General features: G+C 40.0%; 1 protein-coding gene across 2 annotated transcripts in view; it reads right to left on the reverse strand.

The window, feature by feature from the left end:
* edil3a (EGF-like repeats and discoidin I-like domains 3a) overlaps positions 1–26,220 on the reverse strand; it is a 118,880-nt gene that overhangs the window by 59,142 nt on the left and 33,518 nt on the right. For both annotated transcript variants that reach the window (XM_084359278.1, XM_084359277.1), the window contains exon 3: positions 17,207–17,335. In XM_084359278.1, coding sequence (XP_084215404.1) covers positions 17,207–17,335 — 129 coding nt within the window. The remainder of the gene's footprint in view (positions 1–17,206; positions 17,336–26,220) is intronic.

The raw sequence follows: 26,220 nt of genomic DNA on the forward strand, positions 1-26,220 counted from the left end.
ACTGCTCTCTAAAAACTGTCTCAGTCGGACAATAATGAGAACAATGAATACTGCTGTGTGTCAGGAACTAACACTTGCCGCGAGCGCTAAATTGGAGACGGTGTGCCCAGAGAGGAGGAACAGACCTGCATTTGGAGGGGTCACCTGTGCCCTCTACACTAGGCTGCACTGACCTCTACAGCTGCTGCACCTGCTACCACCACACAATAACACAGCCCGATGAATCTGCTTTCCAGTTCATTCAACAGAAAGGGTATTGTGTCAAATTTTTGCACAAAGTAGAGTTATTGAAGACGTAAATGTGCCATAAAGAAGAGGGGGGAAAACGATGAAATTCCATCAAGTGTACTAAACCTTTTGTGCTCATCTGTGTGGAAATAATTGCATGGTAATTGGTGTTGGGAGACACTTCAGATAAGAGGTTTGAGAAATGACACAAACCAAAATTAAGAGCAAATACTGTTGCACTCAGGAAACAGGTACAACGACTTTTTTCCTATTATTTTGAAAAGGAACAAAACAATGTCTTTGATGACGTGTTCAGAAATGTTGCCTTGACCTCCAAGTTTTCAAGATATGTGTCTGATAGCTGATCCAGCGGAGGCAACAAGACATAATGTCACTGTGGCTTACAAACCAAGAGACAGATACAGACAGTGTCATGTTAAACGTGTTGAGGACAGTCAAATTGTATCCTGCTGTTAGAGGCTGCCCTAATCCTAACCCTGCTGTCAAAGAGACAAAATTATACCAATGATCTGACAATGATTTATGCAAATTCAGTAAACAAACAAACAAACAATAAAAAACATTTTGACTGGCTATATGCATGTTTTCAATCTATGCCGGCTATTTTCTGCAATAGAAGACGGATGGAATATCATTTACAGAGGTGACGTATATCAAAATAAGCATTTAGATTTCTGTTGGACTTATTTGTGTCTGCAGTAGCATCAGAAAGCCCAAACTTGCCCCAAACAACAACATAAATCACACAAATAATTGATATAAATGCCTGCTAATAGCTTGTAATCCTCTCACACTTGTTAAGCCCCCAAACTTAATTAGCAGAATGAAAGGTAGTGTCCCAGCAGTATTGCCCAAACATCTCACCCACTTCCTTCATTAAATTACAGTCAGATGTTGGGTGAATCTGAGTAAAGCACTCTTCTTCCTCTGCCAAGACACTGCAAGCCACACAATTGGAGGTTAGTCAAGACTATGCTTTCATGTGGCGATGTCTCATCGTGTTACATCTGTGCATCTGGACTCAGTTTAGCCCTCAAGCACGTTTATCCCCTGGGAAGTTTCATCTTATCTGTTTTTATGAGCTAGTGGACCGGCAAACGCTTGGTGAGCAAGCGGATTTTCTTGACCTCTCTATCGAGACAAGAAGCCGTGGTTTGACCTCTACGGTCACTAATGGACAGGGATGAAGTGGACAACCGGTTGTTTATGCCTGCCAGGTAATTAACCCCCGACCTTGAACACCCGTACTTCCTTGGAAGTAATCATGCAATTCTTTTTTAAAGGGTTAGGTTTTCCCATGGGACAGATTACTGCTGATGCTCATCTATATGTTGTTTTTGGTATTTACAATAATATACTGCAAATATACAGCACAACACTTACAAAGTGCCCTACATGGTTGAAACAGGCAAATAAAATCAGACTGCTAAAATACACATATAACCTAAACTAATAATATAAATCAATAAAATACCCAACAAAGACAGGACAACAACGATAATAATAGAAGACTAAATAGAAGATTTTTGGAGACATTTTTAGGCTATATTACGATACACGATGTATATCTCGATATTTTGAAATCTCCCCAATAGCACTAACTGTAATAAATGCTTGTACTGGGCTACAAAATCAAATATCACGACATGTATGACTTGATACCTCAATATCAATATTGTAACAATATTATTTGGAGTATTGGTAAGTTCACAAAATATCAACACAATGACATTATTTAGAATTAAATAATCATCAGTAGTTCAGAGAATTACATCACTTTACTGTTAATACAGCCTTTTAAACCAGGAAAAGACAACACTCATACCATATCACGATATACAAAATCTAAGAGGATATACTGTTTCATATCACAATAACGATATATATCGTATATTATTGCCCAGCCCTAGGGAGAGTTGTGAAATTGTTGTGTTATTTAAAAAAACAGTGTTGGTAAAACACACACAAATATAAAATCACGCACACAGACACATGATCCCTGAAGAGGAACGAGGACAAAGGACTTGCTATGAAATAATTTTAAAGATTCTATATATTCAATCAAAGCATTGAAGTAATGAAGTAATGCAGTGGCTTTTTAAACTAAGTTTAATATATGATATTCAGGCAGGGAAACTGAAAAACGATTGCTATCCATCGGCACGTACAATTAATTAATCTGGGGAAAAAATGAAAAACACAGTCAATGATTTACATTTCTTGGATACAAGTCTGAGTAGGAGGTATCGTTAGCTTATCTGTGACAGAGCACTTTATTATGAAAACAAAAATGTATGAGAATTTCATATCAGAGGATAGAGATCATTGATATATTTGTATGGGGTTCGCCTGAAGGACATACAATATAACACTGGCTCCGGGCTCATATATAATGTACATGCTCAACAGCACATGCTTTCATTCAGTGACCACCCAGACGCCTCTGCTGGAGAAGAACAAGACATAACTTGAAAATGTATGTCACTAAAACAACATGAAAACAGCACAGCGTAATCTACGATCGACAGTACTGTTTTAACACCATGCTAACAACATACTCGTGTTCGGCCAATCATAGAGTTCCAGTACTGATAAGAAAATCATATCTTGGTCTTTCCTGTCTCCCATTCCCTCTGTGATTAGCGTACTCATCAATCCTGTGATGCAATTTCTATTGTGAATATTACTCCCTTCCTCCCCAACCAACCAATTTTCGTCAGTGTCGATGTAACACAGCACCTGCTTGAAGGAGGTGGAGATAAAAGAGCCACATGCTCACGTCTCAGCGGGACAGACTGGACACCTCAGGAGGCTGTATGTTCAGAATGAGGGCTTTATTACATGTGAAAGTCAGATATGCGATATATTTTCATCACATGTCAACTCGCCTGCTTCTTATATATGCTTTCAGAATTGAACGCTCACTGTAAATGCAATATATTTGCATGCAAACATACAGGTATTGTACATACAGTATACAGTATATATGCTGAATTGATTCTTGCTTGCCTGTGTGAATTCCAGTGTGGATAGCTGTATAATGCCACTGTAACCTAAGAAGTGCTGACACCTCCTCAGAGCTGCATCTTCCTATATGGGCAATCGGCCTTGGATGCTGTGTTTGACAGGTCCTGGTGCAGTGAAATGTGTCTACACTACACAAGGCCAAGACAAGCCCTGTCTCCCCAAGTTGAGTCAGAGATAGAAGACGGAACATGGAAGTGCCTGTCTCCACTGTCAATCTATCCTGTCAATCTATCCGAGCCTTACCCATGCCACTGAAGTGACTATCACCACATAAGACGGGCTTCCTATCCAGAGTCTGATGAAGTCACACAAGCAGTTGAAAGAGATGTTTTAAAAATCACCCGATGTGTCTATGAAATGTGTTTTTACTCTGTTATGTCTCAGTCTTGGTCATGCACATATTGGCTTAGCATAGGTATTGATTTTATTGATCTCCTATACAGGATTTTTTTAAAATCTCATCTTATATGAAGGCCAGTTTTCACAGTGGTACATACTGCATGTTCCAAGGGATATGATGATGCACGAGGTTGTGAATTTAGGATTAAGAATGGTGAATTCCAAGGACTTGCTTTTTTGAAGTGGGATTAGTCCACTGAGAAGTTATTCACAGCAGCACTCCAGAAGCCCTTGAAAAGGTATCTTAGGATGCATTGCGGAGAGGTTCTGAGAAGCAAAACACTCATCATTTCCAAGACATGCAGACCAGGGGGTAGGGGGGCTCATCTTAAACTGGGGTGTGCATGATGTGAAGAGCCCTCAGCTCAGAGACAGAATGACACTCAGAGGAAAGCCTTAAGTGTCATTTTAAGCTTACTGATGGAGCCTCCACAGCAGGTGAGTGAGGGGAATACTGATCCACCGCGGAACAACAGTGCGATCCACAGGCTCTTTTACATCGCCGAGGTTCACTTACTGGGATGTTTAAGAGACACCTAAATGGTTTAAGATGCGGACAGAAAGTGGATGAAGGTGACAGGCAAAGAGCAAGCACGGACTGGGGTCAAAAAAGGATAATAATGAGACATCTGCTCTTATAACACCACAAACTGCAAGAACTGAATGTGTTAACCCAGCAAATTTAAATATAAGACACTGTTTTTAACATTATTGACCAATGTATATCAGGTTTCAGAAACATGAAGGGATGATAACAAAACCCAAGCTCAGCGCTGCCATCTAGATAACAAAATAAATCTATGTTCATCATTGTAGTTTGGCATGCCAGCTAGCTCTAACGTAATACTCACGCAGCAGCTTTGAGCTCTCCCATACAGTGTAGATTTTTAATTTTCCGAGAGGTTTGAACTGCAAAAGGTGGAACAGAAGGCTCTACAGAGAGTAATAATAAAGGGTAATAAAGACCGCTGGGAAAATCATCGGAACCCAGTTACCAGACATCAACACCATCTACACCTCCCACTGCCTACAGTGATCTCACAGCATCTTCAGAGACCATTCACATTCAGCCCACACCCTTCCCTTCCCTTCCCTTCCCTTCCTGTCCCGTACCAAGCCTACTCAACTCCATCATCCCCTGAACAGCCACGGACAAGAACTATGCATTCTGAATCATATGTGCACTACTGTTACTATTACAGATAACTGTGTGATAATATGTGCTGACTATCTTTTTTATCTATTTATTTTGGGTAAATATTTCATTCCATTTTTTAGAACAAATAAGTTGAAATTTCTTTTAAAACCTTTTTTATTCTTAGAATTGGTATCTATTTGTATCTACATTGATCTCATATTCTGCACTATTCAGCTTGGAGGGATGCTTCACTGTTTCTTTCCTTTGTTTTTTTTACTCTACTAATATCGATATCAGCATCAGCCCCAGAAATTGAGTATCAGTCAGGCTCTAATGGTGTCGGATTAAAGGTTGGTGGTAATGCAACTAATCATCTGGAGAACATGGATATGCATAACAAATTTCTCTGCAATGTGTTGTTGAGATATTTCAGTAAAAGGAATAATGTCAAACTCCTGGTTGCCCTAGAGTAAACAGTCAGGGGATGCCAATCCATGCTACAAGTTTGAACATGTAGTTGTGATGAAGAAAAGATCATCAGCATTTTATCCTCCAGGTAATCTATCCAGTAGTTGTCAAGAAATGTCAGTCTGAACCACAGATGTCAACCTCATGGTGGTGTTGGAGGAATAACCAAAGTCAGTAGGATTTATTCTCTGGTACGAATAAAACATGAACATTCTAAAGTTGTCAAGATATTTCAATCTACCGGTAGCAGAACAGCCAACAAGAAAAAGAAACTAAATTATATTCAAGATGAGAGCACATCAGCCTGCATGAAGAGAAGTACGGTAGATATGAAGGTTTTATTACATTTGGCTTCAAACATAAAAAATCTGAAGAAAAAGTTGCACCATGGCTGAATACTGTATTTTAAATCATACCCAGTATAAAAGAGTTTTGATGAGGATCAGATTCTGATAGAGAGTGATTTCAAAATGATTTTATTAATTCATTTCCTCGCTGGACCTCTCGTTGAACTACCCTTTTTAGTGTCTAATCAACACAAGAGAAGAATCCATGAATGCTTCTTTAAAAAAGTACTATCACGTCCATACTGGCCATTCACACATCCATACTTTTGACTTATGGTTTGCAAACTGCACATTCTCAAGACTACACACCTTAATCTTCTTTTTCGGTCTCACTGAACGAACTCTGTCTGTGGCAAAACAACACTGATACTGATTTGGCCACACGCTGACCATCCTGCATTAATTCAGCTCTGTGTAGTCAAGCTGAACATTTATCAGTGTTCTGTTTTGGCTTGCAGCGCCAGCAAAAAGCCCTGGGCAGGACTGAGTCTAACTCTTTTCCACCACCTGGGATTTGCAATGCATCTCTATTTATGCTTTGGCCATCTGCCAGCAGGTCCTTCCTTACTGCAGGGGCTAGGAGGTGACAGCGCAGCTCAGGTGTCCGAGGGGGCCTTACACAATTAGGCCCTGGTAAAAGCTCATTCCCTAAAACGCCTCAACAGAAAGGATCAGCCAGGTGAATGCGTGCTCAGGGACTGGGAACAACGGAGTCCAGGCTCCTTCTTTTGGCAATTTTCATGTTGTTATTTTCTAGCTGTTTATCTTCATAACATCCCAAGTACACATTTCAAGGATTTTGTTACTCGTCATTTTCTCTTTTAATCTCAACAAACATTGCTGAAGACATCCAGGTGCTCAGATACCCTCAAACAAAACTGTGCCTGCAGCACTTTGAGGCGTTCACATTCCTCCACAAGTGCTGCCCTTTCCTGAGAAGACTTGGTTTTGCTAACAAGACTGCACTTTAAGCCCCCAGTCTGACCATTTTATATTAAGGCATTCTGTGCATTAAATTTGGTTTTAACAGCAAAGTTACAATGTGGGAAAAACTGCCCTGCCTGTAATTTTGCTAGCTAAGCATCACCTTGCCAAACAAGAAAGGTCATCTTACTGAAAGTATGTCTGTACAGCAGTTTTTGTTAATCAGGATTTGCAGAACTGAGTGCTTACTGAAGTGAATCAGGAAAAAGGTAACATACCACCTTTATATTATCAGTGATGAGTCAGAGCACTAGCAAAAGAGGCTGTCATCGACACGATCAGGGCTAAGCACAGACAGATCCTGGTAAATAGTGTCTGCTGCCATTCTTTGTATAAAATGAACTCTGGATTAATGGGTCAGTTTTATTCTGCCAAGAGGCTCCATCTGGGAGGCTATATATATATATATATATATATATATATATATACACCAATGGCAAAAAGTGGCCATAAACACCTAGATACCAGCTTGTTATCCAAAATGCCCTCTGACAGAGACGAGATAGGGTCAGCTTCTCCACGGATGGAGAAAGGGGCAGCAGGATACCTGAGAAAATAGATATTTGAAGTACAACACTGAACTGTGACCGGGTCTCCTTTATTTTGTGGATGTATCTACACACACACACACACACACACACACACACACACACACACACACACACACACACACACACACACACACACACACACACACACACACACACACACACACACTTAAAGTAAACAAAAGCTATAGACAAATTGAAAAACACTTACACTGTTATCATAGTATACCTTACTATACTCTAAGCTGTACAGATAGGCCTTGTTCTGAGAAGGTCTATTGATTTCAATCAAATTGCTAGGAAAAATGTTGGCAATGTAAGTTTCTGCAATACCACTGATATTTTGAAACTTTACTTTATTCCTTTATGCTTCAACTTCACTTTTTTTTGGTTCAAACAACGCTGTGCTTATGCTCTGGTTAGGTTTAGGCACAAAAAACACTTGGTCAGGGTTTGCACAAGATCATGTTTTGTCTTAAAATACGTGTTGTGGTTGCCACAAACATGGCTGGAAATTGTCACGAGGGCGCCTGAAAAACACTTGATTTTAATGCTACAAACACGGCTAGAGATGTGCTGACGTCCTGCCAATTATATCAGTTATTTGTTGCTGTATGACACTTGCAAATGTGAGTGTATCATTGTTACGCAGGAACTTTAAGTGCCAACACTTTATGGGCGGGCAACTGCATTTACACTGTTTTTACTCTGATTTAAACAATTCAGTTGCTTATGGCTGATTCAGTCCATTGGACCATGGGAGTGACCAACATGACTGCCTCTTATTAGGCCAAAATATAGGAGATATTAAGAAACTTAACTCTCATATATGTAAGAAGTTAGAAGTTCTTATCTTGCTGGCAATTAAAAGCTGATTTCCTCACTGTGTATATGGTCATGGCCCAGTTGCTGAGAATCAGTAGCAGAACTATCTTTCCCCTACATATTCCCTATGTATTGAGCCTATGTATTGAGCTTTGAGACACACTGCAAGGAGATATAAACAGTGTTGTCCTTCACCAAAGCCTGAGAGAACTCTGACTTTCAAATAAGCCTTTTTTCTCAGGTCTCCTGCTGCCCCTTTCTTCATCTGTGGAGAAGCGGACTCATGCCAAAAGCAGGAATAGGTAGGCATTATGTATTGGTGGAAACACCAAGCACATGCACCCCCAAAGTAGGTGTCTAAGACAGTAGAAATTAAGTGGAAATGTGGATTAAACAGACAAAGTTACTGTGAGTCATATCTCAGTAGAGTGACACCCCACCACGATGTCAAAAAAAGCCTTTCTGGGCCGTTTGAAAGCTTTTGTGCGAGACCGACTATATCCATGAAAATATCACAATAACATCATCGAAATCATTAAGAAGGGCAACTATTCTTGTGAGACATGCAAATTAAAAATATTTAGTATATTCTTTTCTTTATTCTCTCCTTCATTCTTTTACTTTAACAAAACTGCTAACAAACGCTGTGTGGATGCTGATGCTGTGTTTTAAGATATCACAGCTGTTTTAGATATCCATCTCTATTTATTCAAACAGATAAAAAAATAATACATGAAAGTCATCTGAAGGCCATTTCCACTGAACAGATTATGAAACGCATACAAGAGATGCTTTGCTGTTTCCCTTCCAGTGACACAAATGTTCTGTTCTTTGAACAAAAGAAAGACCAAATGCGCAGTGAGCTAAAACAACAGGACTGCTGGCCCTCAAGCATACCCATCTCTCCATTTTGATCTTCAGAGACTCCTGCGAGACAAAAGAGAGTGTGCGGACACATTCGCCGTCTCTCCATGAGTCGTTGATCATTGCCGTCTGACGGTTTGGCTGTGTGATTATGGTCACTTCTTTTGGATGTTTGGTGGACTATACAGACCCTTCCCCCAGGATCCCCCACACTCATCTCTTCTTGTAAATGCAGCTCTCTACCACAGACTGAGAGCAGTGGGTGGGCTGTGGGATAGTGGATGTAATGTTGAGAGGGTGTGTCTGGAAATAGCCATGTCCTCCACTCAGCTCTTCATCACAGTAATGCAGGAGTGGGGAGAGCCTTGAGGCTGCCAGTTTTCACAATAGTTCTGAGGCCAGCTCAGGTAGTGTGGGCACATTCACAAATCTGTGATACACGGACGACCTTGGGGAACTATGCTCACATTATAAATAATGTCACACAATACGACACACAAGAAAAACACTGAAAACTTTTTTGAGAATAACCTGAATAAAGGCTATGGAATGGTGCAGTACTGTTATGCTGATATTATATACTGTTAGTTTGAATTAAAGCAACACAATCACCAGTTGTGTGTTTGTCACCCAGATTAAAAGAGTCCTAAAGTCCTAAATTTGAAAATAGTTTTAAGTATTCTGAGAAAACAAAGTGCTGGTGTAAGTTATTCATGCTAAGTTATGCATATAGAAATAAAACTGGTGTGCAGAGTAGCATGTTGTTAGTAAAACTCTCCAACTCTAGTTACCCAGAGGCTGTTAAGATGAGAGGGATTTATAGTTACATGAACAAACCTCAGGCACTATGACTAAACTGATTCCTCTGTTTATTTTGAAAAAAGGTTCACTGTCTGTGGACAAAGTACTCCTCCTGCCAGTTTACCATGGAAAAGTTTTTCCTTAACAAACTTTTTCACTAACTTATAGTCGTACTTAAATCAATCTTAATCCGTTTAGCTAAGCCTGCCCCGAAAACGTTTTTTTTTTTTCTTTTCAAACTCGAAGTGAAAATACGCCCTCAAACTAAATCCAACTATACTTCTCATATGATCTAAGACAGTTAGTGGATTTCTGCACATGAACAACTTTCCCCTGAAGCGCTTAACAAAATAGCAACAGCACTTGGAGTGGAGCTTTAGCGCAGAGATTACTAAGAGGCTGATTTTGTGGACACAGTGGCAATTTGCAAGATCATTTGTTGGAAATACGGATCCATTATCTGGCTCAGAACAGTTGTCCTTTCTGTAAAAGTAACAGGGAACAGAAGGAGCAAACAAACACTCATTAAGTGTTTTGGACTGTGAGTGCTGTCAGAGGTGCAGCTCCAAGGAGTGATGGTCCTAACACTGTTGATGAGGCGGGAGCTCCCGGCATATTTATAGGTACGTCAAAGAGCTGACACAACAGAACTGATACATGCCTGTGAATTTTCATTTAACCATTTCATTGCCTGTTTAAAGCATGAGCATAAACATACTCATAAAAAATGAATTCCCTATTACTTACTGAAAGGATTTTAAAACCCTGGTGAGCAGCAATTGACATTTAAGTAAAGGAGAGGGACATTTTCATGCTTCATCGTGATCTTTGCCAGAGTCACTTTAGCACTGCTGCCTCACAGTTAGAGGGAAGTTATCTCCCTCTAACTGCCTCAATCATGGTGAGAGGGAGGGAGAAAAAAAACACAAACCAACCAATCTCTCTCCCCCACCTGCTGTCCTCTCTCGCTGGCCTCCATGGGAGGAGTGAAAGGTAGGCCGGCTAACAAGAGCTTCCTCCCTCCCTCCGTCCCTTCCTCCGCCATCACAACACACCGTGGATGCGCCTCTACAAAGTCACCTCCTGTGAGGCAGAGGCAGGAGCGAGAAGGGCAAGTCATTTTTCTGCGTGAAGGGGCGCAGGTAACCACTCGGAGGTGTGCTAGTGAAGTGAAGCGGTGGGCGTTCACGGGGGAGGAAATGTTGCAGGGAGAAACTGTCTGCCTCTGAGTTGTGCCTGACAAATGGAGTCTATTGTTGTAGTCAAATGTTTGAGGGTTAAGATGTTCATAACCACTGTCCTTTTCATACTCATTCATACTGCCTCAGGCTGTAGTGCTATCGTCTATGCTATCATTTTGTTCTCGAGCGGTAAATTAAGCACAACAAGCAGATGAAGGTGGGAAATAAGTCAGATCTGTATTTCTCTTGTTCACTTTCCATAAAAGTTCATGTGAAGGCGTGAAGTCAAGAGGGCCTGCTGAAACACTGGAGAGATAAAAAATTAACAAGTAAAGAAATACAAGCACCACTGGTTTAGGGCTGCACTATACTGTAATAAACTGACATTGCATTTATTTATTTTTTTATATACTATGTATTCTGATATGGACAAATGCAGGAAATTTAACCAGATACAGGCAGTGTAGTATTTGTTACTGCACAACTACACAATATCCATAAAGCGACCCGTGTAAGTTTACCATGACTTACACGGATACTGGTATATGGTCAAGTGGACAGAGAACAGGTGGAGAGGTATTCAGGAAAAACAAGCCGTTTCTCAATAAACTTCACACATGGACTTGTGTGTTACAGGTGTGTCATTTACATGTAATTCACTATCCCTAACGACGTTCAAATATACTGTATGCTGAACCTGCATGGAGGATAAACAGGCCTTCCAGTGCTGCTGAGGGTGGTAAAACTCTACTACAGTATGTGTGTGCATTATAGGTGTTGGTGTTTCTTACTGACCAGCCCCACCAGAGCACATTGGGAACAAACCAACTTTTTGGGTCCAAGAACTCCTAAGTCAGACTACATTTTTTAAAATCAGATGAACTGCTCTTGTACATAAGTCATTACATGAGATTCTTGTGAGTTTTCTATCAAGTAGCCAAAAGGTTCTGTTATGATGTGTTTCACTTGACATTGTGCATCTCGTAATGCCAGTCTTGCATATGTTCACATCGCAATGTCAATTCTGAAATGAAACATCTACCAGGCCTACACGGAATACCTTTTTACTGGCTGCATAGCACACACAACAAGTCACTTAAGCAGTCCTAAATGTGGTACAGAGGAGTGAGCGGAGTCTCGTTTTTTTTCTCTTGTGCTGATGAAAGGCAGTCTGTGATCTGTCCCAGGTGAATTAACTAACAGTAATGGCTCCTTGCGGCTTTCCATCGGGCCACGGCTATAAACACCGACTGATTATCCCATGGCAAGAAGCTGTGGAGGCAGCAGAGCTAATACAGCATGATAGCGACTGTCAATACATGATCAAATACAGGGCCACGCTTTAAAAGAAAATCTCACACATGCTACATTTAGCCTCAATCAATCCTGCTCTGTTGTTGTGTTTCAGATAGAAAGGCCAAGAGACACGCATCGATTAAAAGCGAGAGGGAATCCGCGTAAAGAGTTGCAGCCTATGTATGGATGGAAAGAGAACGAGATAGAAAGTGAACACCGGTCATCTAAGAGACAATTTAGACAAATTAACTTGTTAATTAAATGTATTCCTTTACAGTGCCTGTAAACATTTTGGCACAAGTAATCACAAGCCAAACACACTGACTCGTACTGTATTGTTTCTTTATTAGTTTTAATTTTCTCTGTTATTTGCAGTGAGCTTCACATACAGTATTACAGAGTGAGCTTCAGGGAATGAGACAAAACCAATATCTTTCAAAGAGAGTGAAGAAGAAGGAATGATCAAGCGCCACTATTTTGTTATTGCTGTGTCAAATGAAACCACACCAAGAGGTGGCCTTGAAACACACGACCGTTCATGGTGAGACACTCCAACAAATTTCTGTGCAGAAAAATAAAACACCACCGGTAAAATTTCAGTTTATACTTCATTTGTCCTTGACAGACTGAGAATGCGTGCCCTAAAAATGATCTGCAACCTCATGTTGACTGAGGCAATCAGTCCCAATCTCCACACTGTGACAGTTCATTACAATGTTTGGCTGCCTGCCCAATAACATGGAACTTGTTCTCTCAGGGACGTGATGCCACACTATTCGAAAGATGAATGACTAAGTGATGATAAGGCCTCTAATAATAAAAGCAGTGACGCCGAGCTGCTGAAGTTAACCCTGGTTTTCTCAGGTGGTGTGAACAGTATTCGCATGTTTTAAGTGATGTTACAAAAGCAGAGTCCCATTATGAATCGAAAATGCAAAAGATATCTTTGGAATTTGACATTTAAGCAACATTTTATAATCTAGATTGTGTTGTATAAAATGATCGAAATCACACTTTCACAACTCTCACTACGATCCCTGCTGTGACCTCACACTGATTTCTTTCCTGAAAACGGATACCTGGCATTTGTATGCCTATTGTATTGGAGATAGAAGTTATCACTATATTGACATGTAAGATCCCAGTAAATCATTTCCAGCGAGAAACAAGCTTAGAGACTATATTTACAGAGGCATAAAGAGAGGCTGACAAAGAGCTTGACCTTAAGCTCAATATCAGCAAAACCAATGAGCTTGAGAAGTGGGTGGAGGGGTCCAACTCAAAAACATCACATTTCAAATTTCCAACTCTTTCCTTACAGACCACGTGTAGAGCAACCAAAAAAATCAATGCACGGCAACTACCTCAGTCACCATGATGTGATTCAGGTTGTGACTTCACTCATCCGATATGCCTGCAATCAGCTCATCACCTCTCCAGTACTTCAGCCCCGACTATTCATCCATTTATCGCAAGACCCTTTTTGAAAACTATCCCTTTTGTTGTTGTCAAGCTTGTTATTCATATTCCCTCCCCTTGCACCAGGATCACCTCTCACCTGCCGATTCTAATGCAAAACTTCTTCCTGCATACTTTATGTGTCTGTGTGTTGGCGGGGCTCCCTTGAGAAACAATAGTCAGAGTCGAAGTCCTTGTATGTGTTCATACCTTTGCAAAAAAGAAAGTTTGTTCAAGGTGCTATTAGTGCTTTAAACAAAAAATAAGAGAGCTTGCGTTTAGTTTTCTTTTAATGCTCTTGAGATTTACTTAAAGTTATGCTCAAGTATACTTGGTTCATATCTGACAAGTATACATATAATGTTTTGATTGCAATTAACCATAGAAAAGTTTAACTGAGTATTCTTACCTAATACAGCAAGTTTCTGACCTTGTAGAAGAAGGTTTAAATATGGACATTTGCTGCAGACGCTACAAATTCAAAAACATGAATGCTTCACTGACCACTAATTTCTATGTAGTTTCTTCTTTAGTCAAAGTGAAGAGTTTGCAAACTTTGAAGAAAGTCCCCTGAGGTGTTCCTGAGATCCTGTGCTCTTGAGAATGGGATGGACATATAGACAGACAACCTGAAAACATAATGCCTCTGGCCACGATGCCGACACGGAGGCATAAAATAAACTCAACAATACAGAGTACATAAAGTACAGGTCTGCTCATCAAAGGAGTCTAAAATAGCTCGTATTTATCCTACAGTAGCTGTCCATGTGCGACATCATTGCGGGCTTTGCTTCATAAAACTGGTCTAACAAACAGGATATGTACTGCATGTATTTAGGATAACGCTCAAAGGTGTGAAATTGGATTTGGCTCCGACGGAGCAAGGAGATAGTAAGAGCAACATTAAAAAGCCCACACATATATTATGTTACACCTGTATAATACACAGTACAGACAAAGCCATACGCTGATCAGTGCCAATACCGATTTAAAACACTGGATTACTGTAGATATCACTCACGATAAAGAGTAATCCTTCAATCCTGAATACAACTCGAAATAGCTTCTGTAAGTACAGTATCGAAGCAAATGGTTTGTTTCTGACCGGAATTTTTTTCCTAGCAGCAGACATCCATTTTTTTGCTTCAGCAAATGCTAGTTTGAACTGTCGTCAGCAGCTAAAAGGGTAACATCATTATGTACCCATTAAATTGGTTGATATCCATCAAAATAACACACATATTAAGACAGATTGTTCAGCGAGAATAAAACGCCCCCTGTTTTTGTGTTGTTCTTTGTATCCTACAGATTTTTTTCCTAATTTTTATCCTTTTCATTGAGCCATTAAAACCCAACACCATACCATAACAAAGTCAGCTACGCTATCAGTCTATAGCGGTAATTATTTATATGCCTTTATCATTTAATTGCAGAAATTATCCAGACACTAGATGTGATTATTAATGTCTTCAGATACAAAATCGTTCATCCTTTTCCTTCCTCCTCTCTGTCACCCACTCCATTCCATTCAACTGTAATGACCGTGAGGAAAATTGGCAGACATTAATGTGTATTCAGCCCATATCGAATCAGTTTCTCACCACCCTAAGGGCTTAATAGGAAACAATAACTGAATTATGACATGAATGCTAGCCAATTGCTCACAATTCTGGCTGGAAACAAACACAATGGCACTGTTGATATAGTGACTTGCTCCATTTCCTTTTATGTTTTGTGCATTTTCATAGAAAAGTAAAAAAAAAAACAAATGAATGTGTGAACAAATAATGACTGACACAGACTGTCCCAAAATATAAAGCCCTTTCTTCTTTTCCGTTTACCTCTCAATTGCCGTCTTTAACCTTGGTGTCAGTGAGGCAAGAATAACAAGGCAGGTATAAATGGTTTCTGTAACTATTGGCAAACATCTTTCTTTCTCACTGTCTAGCCCTCTTTCTCCGTCAAACCAATAATGATCCACCTCCCCGCACAGTCTGCACCATGATACATTAAATCCATTACTTACAAGCACACCTGCGATGAAGGACAACTGTGGTGTGCGGGCTAATGCAACGCTCTGCCAAGCACACACACAGGCAGGGCAGCCACAGGACTTGGCCTATATATCACACTGCAGGATTTAGCTAGATTTAGCACTTACAGACAAAGCTACTTGCTATTTCCAAATCCTGCGATCCATTCAAAACACAGAAGGTTTTGAAGCCAAGATATCAGTGTATAGGTTTGATGCTGTGCTTGTATTACCAGCTACCTGATGTTGACTCCACCTGTTATATTCATATTTTCTTCTGCAAACAAATTGGCACATTAACAAGGTTTAACTTCCTGACGTTAAATAACAGATGTTCTTGTAAGTGGAGCTGCGAGTACTATTGACACAAGCATCTAATATTTACAGTAGTGTTGTGGAATTGACTTTGAAACTGCTGAGAACAGTGACTTCTGCAGAGAATACTTAAAAGGGAAACAGACTGAGTCAGAGAAAAATGCCTCGACTTTTTGAAATGTCAAAACATCTCACTCTGGCTGCTCTGCGAACAGTTATCAAATCACACAGCTCAGTTGCATGTTGTGGAATCTTTTGACAGAAAGGCTGAAGAACGCTTGGCAACAATGATCAGTAGAAGTTTTTGTTGTTTCAAAGGATAGAGATGTTGCTGGTTTCCCATCACTTTACTGTCTTTCATTGTAAAATACACCAGCAGGACCTCGAGCTACATCATGGTGCAATGCCAACAGTTCACTCATCGTATCTGCCAACACTCCTGTTTGAACCCCTTCTCTCACTTTGCTCCTGATAGGTAATTTCTCCCATTAATCTCACAAATTCAAAGTGCCTTGTGTGTTTCAACTTCGGGGAGGGATTTCTGCGTCGTCGCAACCAACCCAGAGGCACAGATTAGTGTGCGCAAAGTACTCTCTGCTCTGCTCAGTCTGCCGCAGAAAATGGATCATACAGGTCCCAGGAAGAAGAAATATGCTTCCAAATTTCACTCAAGTCGGTGCAAGACGTTCTTCTATTCACAGGGCCTGCTGTTGGCAGGTATGACTCACTTTTGTTGGGCAATATTGATGTTTTTTATAAGGTAGTTTCTGGTGTTTCTTGCACTCACATGCGCTTGTGCCTCACATTTGCGTTTGTGATTACCCTTGTGCCCAGTTTTAGCTTAAGAGTTCAGAGGGTGATTAAAGATAAAGCATAAATTGTACTGGGGTTGAGAACAATACTCCTGGTCTAAGATACAGTTTTATCTCATAGGCAGCAGAAACCTTCTGACACTAACCTTTACTGTATTAAGAGCATGCCCAACAAAAGAGAGCAAATTCAGCATTTCCTTTCTCTGAGAAACCCACCATCATTTTGCTGAACTCATCGTTTCCACAGCGATTTACATCCTGTCAGCTGTTCAACATTTGTTCACAGCTCAAGGTCATTATTTGTGTTGGGAAACCTTCTAGATAATACAGACAAATCACACTTTGTGGAAATGTGTAAAAGGAGTAACAGATTTTTGACAAACTCTTTGATTTCTATTTAGGGAAACATGTAAGCGTATCGCAGCTCTTTAGAGGAGCGAGGAAGAGAGTGGTCCAACTTACTGTGTTGGCAGTGAACTCCACTGAAGCCTGGTGGACACTTGCAGACGTAACCAATGAAGGTGTCGCCCCTGTAGGTCTCACTGACCTCACATGTTCCTCTGTTGTGGCAAGGGTTCGGATGGCAAGGGCCTGCGAGGAAAAAGAGTAGAACACTGTTGAGAAATCTGTTTTATGCCACTATTAAGACGGTGAGAAGATGGCTGCATCTTTTACTTTCTAATTTACTGTGCATACAAGTAAAGACAGTTCTAGGTAATGGACTCATTCTGGTATAGAAAACCACTTTTCAGTGATGCATGAATAAAATGAAAATTTCCATGCCAACAACGGCAAAAATCATTATTGCGTGACTTTGGCCAGCCGATGCTTCCAGTAAAACATGTAACTAAATGAGCATATTGCCTACGGCATTGAGATGCATTTGCAGTCACAAAGTTTAAATAAATAAATAACATTGTGTTGGCTCTCGAGGGACAGTATGTAAGTAAAACAGTTTGACAGGCAAAACTGAGGATGACAGGAGAGCAGGGAGAGGCTGGCTTTCAGTGACTGCTGCGGGTCTCAGTGGTCTGGAGGGCAGCCCAAGGCACCGTCTAAAAATCATTGAAAATGTCCCCTCCAGGAAGGCAACACTTTATCCTCGTAGTGTCTAGAGAAGAGCCCAAACTAGCTGCAAGGCATAACACAATCAGCTAACATGCATGTAGGAAAAGCATGCATGCAAATGCACACAGTCTGGCACACATACATAAACACATTAGAGTCCAGGGCAGAGTGAACTGCTCAACCAGATACAGTATGGGTTGGCTGAATAAAGAGTAGAATAATTTTGAACAGAAAAGTTAGTATAAGAGGCAATTAACAGATTCAGAAATAAGAACTGAAATAATAAACAAGCCAAAATTGCTCAATATTTGTCTCTGTCCCCGACTCATATGGCAAGTGATCAATACTGTGCTGTATTTTTATTCCACATTGTAAAACAGTGTTCTGCTCCACTGGGTTTGAGGCACATATCTGGATAATTAATGACTGGCCTACTGGTCAGTTGGTGCTGTTAGTTATTCTTTATGTAACAGAAGGTGCAGTATAGTGGCCAATGCTCTAACAGGCTGTGAACGGTGCACAGAGCTATCACAGTTTGTTTTTTTTAGTAGCTATTTCACCAGTCTAAATTAGTTAATGATAATAATAAAATAAATCGTATTAAAATGATGTAAAAAATAATGTTTTTTAATCAATATTAGATGCTACAAGTGGTTACATGGATATTTATTCCATCCCCTAAAGGTACCCTGTGGTGTATTAGACACATTTTGAAATAGCGTTTGTTGGCAGTGAACTGTATATATGTATATGTAACCAGAGACATTACAACAGAGAGACAGACAACTTGAGGCATTTTGAATAGAAAAGTCTGTAATGCCAGGGATGGCGTATGTATGGCACATATCCTGCCCATTCCCCACAAAAGCCAATCGTCTGCTTCATAGCACCCGAACCGTGAAAGGACTTTGGTGTAACTGAACTCTACATAAGACATACGACTCTCTGGCCTTTCTCAGTGCTCACAGTGCTACTTCTTATTGAATTTAGCCATTTACTGAAAAACTCCCGAAAAGTAGCAAAATATACAGTCTGAATATTAATGCACAAGTTCACTTCACCAAAAAATAACTTGCCCTTAAGAAAGATATGGATTCCAATGATTGCTTTCAGTCATTTATGAATGTATCAGTTTTTGCCAAGTTTCTATCAGTTAATATGTATTTGCTGATGGGTATGTTGCTTTCTTTGTTGTTTAGTGTACTCAGTGCAGAGTGCTGGCCCACTTGTTAAAAGTTTCCAGATGTTGCTGCTCCACACACCACACATTACAACAGTTCAGCACTCCCACTGAAATCAAAGCACGCTGTACCCTGCACTAGGGTCAGAACAGAAAAGGCTCTCGGGTGCATAATCTTCAAGGGAATTCTTAGTCATCGCCAGAAAGCACATGTGTTCCTGCAGTGTGTGCAGCATCCCATTCATCATTACCATTGTTGTGTCTTAAATATTTGAGTGTGGTGAACACTGGGAAACTTTGCTGCCACTAGTAAATTGATGCTTTAGGGATTCATAAACAAAACAAAGAATTTCCAATGCAAAAGGTATGCTGGTTATGATTAATAACTCAGTTGGAGCTTTTTTTCCTTTTCTTTTTAAATTATTATTACTTTAGAACCAAAGGTGATAACAACAGCTTTCAATCTCATTACATCCGAATGCATATATCAAAGAAATATATTACTTCATTGGCAGTGCCCACAACACGATGCCACATTACTGCCATCTGAAATCTTCTCGGACTAACCTGCAGCGTGTGGCCAAATGTAAATGACAAGGCCTTGATGCACGGTTATTGGTTTCATAACTCAGGGGCCTGCCAATAGCTGTCTCATCTTTTAAACATCGAGTTATGCGCTGCCACAAGGCTGTCAAAACTTGAGATTGAGATTGGATTGGAAAACTTTAGAAGTCTCCCATCGGATATTAATGCAAACTTGGCCAAAGCTCAGCACATGTTGAACATTAAGTGAAAAGAAAGCCTGTGGTTTGTGTGGTGACTTATGATCTGTCCGAAGCTTCTAAAAGTCTGTCAACACAAGAACCAGGAGAAGGAGAACAAATTTGATTCCACGAGACCTTTTTTAAAGCTTCCTGCCTCTTGATGCATTTTCTATTCTAGTCTCTTTACAGTCATATCTTATTGTTGACAGGTAAACTGTGCTTTGACAGGTCTCTTATTTCATTTTAAGTGATAAGCAACAAGAAGAAGTCTCAAGGGTGAGACTATCATGTCCCCTTAAGTCAATTTGACAAATGAACAGCCATGAGTGCAAAATTCGACAATGTCAAGTCAACAGGCACGGCCTTGGATCGTATACTACATCATCTGCTCAACCATTTAAGACTAGCCCCGACTCAGAAAATGTTTGGGCTGGAAATGAACTGGAAATAAATAAATAAACACCACTAGCAATCTTATTATTGGTCTCCGGTTGAAATTAGTAGGCCTCTGGATATGAATTACAAAGGAGTTAATCCTATCGAAGTCATGCCATTTCAAAGCCGGGACCTGTATCAGTAATAATGAGAGTGGTGGCTAATCAGCTGAACAGAGAAACGTATAATAGCTTTTATAGAGGCCCTGCTCTCTGAGGGAGAGTGGGGTGACAGGTTTCAGGGCTGTTTTGACGTGACGATCTATAGTTGCACCAAGGGGCTCTGACAGCCTCCCTAATGGAGAGTGCAGAAAGCTGAAAAAAGCAGAGAGGGAAGGAAGGAGGTGGAAGAGGGAGAGAGAGAGTCAAGATACAAAGAAAGCATGTTCTATGAAAGCTACTTTTGAATCCGAAAATCTGTTTTTTTTAGCTACAAAGGGCTTTCCAAAATATTACAAACCAATATCTTTAAAGGACTTATTTACTGATACTGTCATTTATGGAGCTGAGTAAAAATTCAAAACGAAAAATGTGACTGAAACGCTGAATATTTTACACCCTATGTGTTGAAAAAAATGCCAAAACCTGATGGACTGCAAAAGCCTTGTGAATCCAAATCAGACGCAGCAGTTTGGAAACACACAAAAAATTAGACATCTACTCAGTATATTAAATAAAAAAATGACTCCATTGAGAAGATGCAAACTAACCTAACCAACAGGGAATCGCCATCTCATTGCTGTTGCTATAATCACTTTTTTGAAACCTCCAGAAAACAGTTAAACATATACTGTGGTATTATATTATCCATGCATCTATTTCCATTGTGTGAAATAAAGTATTATTTTATGTTTGAAGCTGGCAATAGGCAACTGTAGAAAAATGACATACAACTATGGATTGGTTCCCTATGAGTCTTGCTTTCCCTATGCTATTTAGTCTGCCACAAGGCTCGACCAGTCAAATTACAATGCGAAGGAAGTGCGTTTGCCATTGCACAAGCAAAACAAGAAAAGGTGTCGTAACATCGGATTGGTGGAACAACTTGAATATGTCTACAATGTAAAAGAAGAAGAACCCTGTTGATTGAGGAGGCAAAGAAGAAGCTGGAGAGTGATAGAAATCCAAGTAATACTAAAGTGAACGGATCAGCATTCACTCAGTGGAGAGCACCTTAGTTGTGTCTATAACCCCACTGAAATGTGTCTCCCCTTGTAACCATGCTTCAAACCTGGCATTCTTTCTACTAGGTCAGTCAGTAATAAAACCTCATTATCCTCTGCTTTTATATCACTGACATCTGGGTTTCTCGGTCAACAAGGGATTCTTACGGTTGTTTTTTTACTTTGGACACTCGCCTGGCTGCAATAGCGATGTTGCTAACGCTGTCTTTTCAACAGTGGCACCAACAGTCATACCACAGGGAAGTGCTAGGAGGGGTGGGAAGTTGAGAAGTTGTCCATTTGCTAAATAAATTGATTAATTCACTGCAATAACTGAACATTTTTCATTTAAGGATGAACGCATAAAGGAGTGACAAATGCACGGTGGAAGCAGCTGAGACGAGAGGACATAAGACTCGAGATGAAGATATACTCAACAAAGGAAAAAAAAACAAAAAAACCCAGCTTTTTTCCAGAAAAGGCGAGGAGGTGGACACTGTGTGTCATCTGAGCAGATCTCGTCAGGCTGTCAGGATGCTCTCTTCGTCAGTTGTGTGTGTCTATGCGTGATGCATGTCTTGAGGAAATGTTGGCAGCTTCCTTGTGTGAATGTCAGCTGCTGCTCTGCTATACAAGCCGACGCTCAGCCCGGTTGATTGATGTGAGCCTGTGTTGTGTCCGGCACGAGCGCTGTGATTTCTTGCCTGGCTACAAGCAGAGTCCAATCAATCAGCTGTGAAAACCTGACCAATAGTTAAACACGGGAAAGCATCCTTTGTTTCCTCGCAGATCAATCACAAAGGCCTGACATTTTCAGGGTTAAGTCGACTTATTGTGCTCTTACATCTGAGCTGACAGCTGTCACAAACATTAGCTTGTTCCAAATGTACAAGTGAATACTAATTTTTTTTATGCTGCACCTTATGACTGAACCCTTTAAAACTGTTATAGTTCACAATGCTACATTTAATGATGCGCCATTGAAACAGAGATGCTTCAGATTTCACAAGAGGGATATAATTAGGTACTGAGCCTTTTACTCATTCTGGTTCTCTATTATGAGGACTCAGAGACATTTTTATATAAAGATGTATTAAAGTAAGCAAGCTACTTCACTGATTATTCAATACAGGGATAAAGAAAGGAGTCTTTTCACGTGTTACCCATATGTTAGGTTCACGCGGAGGTCTGGGATCAGCAGAAATCTTTATCAAGGAGGAGTCAGTAATTCTTTGTCAGTGAAGTAAATCAGGTTGTGTAGCCAACTGACCATTTACAGCAGCAGTGGAGGAGGTGCCTTTAATTTAATACTCCTACTAACCACAAACAAGCATTTGCACATGACTCAGTCCTCCACTGACAGCTGCACTGAGCAACACTTCCCCACTACCCGTATTGAAAAACCTTCATTTCAAGAAGATTCATTAGATAATTAAATGACACAACCGGAATGAAAAACTGTCCTGAAAATGAATTTGTCTACTGACTTCCACTTCCAGTCTCCCCATTTCACACAGTGCTGAGTTAACAGTGACAAGCCGGCCCGTCAACCACCTTGTTAACCTTTTACAAAATCGTTTCAAAAAGACACATTTTACCTGCCCGAAGAAGGGTGAAATTTACATCGAGGCTCCTCAGCTCTGAATGTGCACCCAGCCACATCACAGAGAAATCTGACATGGCCTAATTGTGTCAAATCTATTTTAACGCAGCCTCCTTTTCTACGATGGCTTCACTGGTTCACGGCTCATGGTCACTGCACCCATCCTTCACCTCGACTGATGAAAGTTGGCACCGCACCACCAATATTACATCAGTGCTCTCAGCATGAGGGGCGCTACATTCATGCTTTTAGCGAATCTTTTGCTTCCTATTCTCCCGTGCCCTTGCCACGCTGCCATTTCAGCCCATCAGCAATTGACAATGTCGGACAAATGCACTTAGAATTGAAATAAGTAACAATCACGCAGAAACAGGATGGTTTGGAATATGTCAAATATATGTCAAAATGAAGAGGTCACATTGAAGATCAGCGACGTTCTTGGAAGATTCAGAGAAATGGAGGTTGTCTTGTCAGAGACTAAATGCCATGAAAATGTCAGAGCATTGTCCCTGCCTCCCAAAGGTTTTCTCCTACAAACTTATTTTCCTGATTTTAATGTTCGTGAGCAATGACAAATTGTGTTTTGTGAAAGAAATTTGTTCTAACTTAATAAGATTTAAGATAATCAGAGAGCGGCTGGCACCAAGGAACAGAAAAGACTGTTAGTTATCCTCTTAATCTTAAGGCTCAATTATGCTCCTTCAAGTCTCGGTGGCATCCGTGGTATTCTGCGTGTGCATGCTCAAACCACATTTATAGTATTTGTTAGGGCACCTGCAGCCTTACAGTGACTTAAATATCAGGTTACATTATGAATGACCTTTTGCAGAAAAAATTATACTGTGAAAAAAATAGATTCGTGCTGCCCTTGCAATGGGCTTTGGAATAGTTCAATTTGTGGATGTTGCGTGGAAGACAGAGCCTACCCTTCATGGAGCGTCCTCCAAGAACTGCACCCTGCATACCACAGAGGCCACTGTAAGCATAAAACTAACATTTATTTTTCAAAAGCAGGATCACTGTGGTTTTAAAGGACGGATGTGAGGCCAAAAATTCAATTAAAATAACCTTTTTTTCAGTGCAAAACATATTTGACTTAAAGAAATGTGTTAAATTTAGTTGCCTTGAATTTTATGCTACTTCTCAAAGATAGGGTAGCAGATGAGATGCTTATTTTCTCAAAACTACATACTAGCAGTGAATTCTCACAACAAGTTTAGCACATATAGCATTTAATTGAGCCCGGCTGATATTATCAACTGTTTTATCAGGTCATGTTAGGTTAAGTTATTTATTATCACCGTAAGGAAAAACAGACCCCACAAATGATAAATAAGAACATGAAACTTAAGCGGGCTTAATTGACACGAGTTGTAAAACTGTCTCACAATATTCACAAGTCTCTCAAATAATAGCCTAAAACCAACCTCAGTGCATTATGGAACTAAATTAAATAATAAAATCTCACGGACCAGACCCGCTCGAAGGAGCCCCAAAAAGAAAACGGATCAGATTTTACACATTTCTATTTAAGGATTTATTCAAGGATTTAATCACTTGTGGTATATAGTTTTAGAGATAAAGTAGAAAAGGTTGATTGCGGTGATTTATAATTATTATATTTCCCAGTGAAATTTTCTGTTTCCTTGCACAAAGCTGATTGTTACACTGTAAAATATCTTGCCTCTGTTACACAAAAAGTGTCTGATAGCCACGTTTGACTGATCATTGCAAAACATTTGCAAATATTGATATCATAATTTTTAATTCCCTAATATAGGTTTCGGCATCTGCTTCAAAAATTAAGTATCAACCTGCTCTAATATTTAATATATAATGTGTAATATATGCATAAAATATAGTGTTTCCAAATGTACAGTAACGACACACATCAAACTTATTCTTAGTGAGAGGGACATCAGGCTTCAGAAGACACTTCAGAAGAGTTTTTGTCTCTCAAGTAAAAGCAAGTAGATGACCGTTACATCATTCTCTCTTTCTGACTGTCTATAATCAGAGACTATACTGGGATTCTTAATGTAGAGAAAGGAACTTTGTACTCATGTTATTCTTGCAAACATTAATGAGCTCTTATACTGGGAGAACTGAGAGCTAAAAGACACTTTTGAGAGGATGGATGCTGAAGAGGAAGATGTTTCTTAATGTGGATACTTGAGTAGTCGAGTCTCTTGATGCATCACGGACACCCCTGCCCATTAAGATCACTTCCTGCTTATAAAAAGAGAGAAAAAAGATGTGTGTGTACTTTTAACAAGCATATTTGTGTGTGTGCTTGTGTGTGTGTATGTGTGTCTAATCAGACTCAATTAAGAAATTATGCTCATTTAACAAATTGACATTCAAGATCACATTCATGAGTTTATAAAAAGAAACAAAGTGGTAGTAATGTAACTAATTAATATGCAACATCATGTCTCCCACTGCACTATGAAACACAGGAAATAAGGTGGTGCACTGCAGCCTACTGTATGCTCACTTATACACATGTATTATTGTTATTCAGTGTAGGATTCGGTGCAGTTATCTGCTATTTCTTTGTGGGATTTTTTGCAGCAAAAAGTGAAGGTGCAGCAAGACATTGTCCTTTGTACTTTTTATTGTACTCAAGAATTTTTCATTTCTTACAATATGAACAGACTTTCCAAGACGCAAAGACAGATTCCCACATCTTATACTGCAGATAAAGTGTAGCCAATTTCCTCACTTTATTACTCCATCGGGCGGAGTGCGAAATGAAATTCTACATTCTGTCGCGTTCAGCACACTTTGCAGATTTTTCCTCTCAAACTCTCAAATAATAGAAGCTTCGGATGCCATATAGGTGGTGGACCAGCGTGCATGGACAAAAGACACAGAGAAGCACACTGGTGCGACAGAAATGCAGGACAAATGCGTGTGTCTGCGCAGACAAAGGGTGTGAATATGTAGATTAAAGATACGGCAGCTGTGAAGTGGCAGCTGATATGGTAAATTCTTCAAAGCTGTCATGAGTGATTTGGTCCTCTGCATCGCTCTGTCCTATTTTCTCTCTAAGTCCAGTTCCAGGTCAGTGGTCGCAAGTCACACCTAATTCGGGTCATTTTCAGATTAGATAATTTGTTCTTGTGCTGTTTGCCTTTCTCTCTGTTATCTGAAATGTGTTCAGTAAAGAGGAAGAAAGGAGCTTTGTTAACAGGATTTATTGCAGTTATTTTTGCTAGCAGCAGACAGAAGCAGATTTAGACTGAATAATTACACATTATA

This window comes from Pagrus pagrus (assembly GCF_965226575.1).
Source record: "Pagrus pagrus genome assembly, chromosome: 8".
Classification (NCBI taxonomy): Eukaryota; Metazoa; Chordata; class Actinopteri; order Spariformes; family Sparidae; genus Pagrus; species Pagrus pagrus.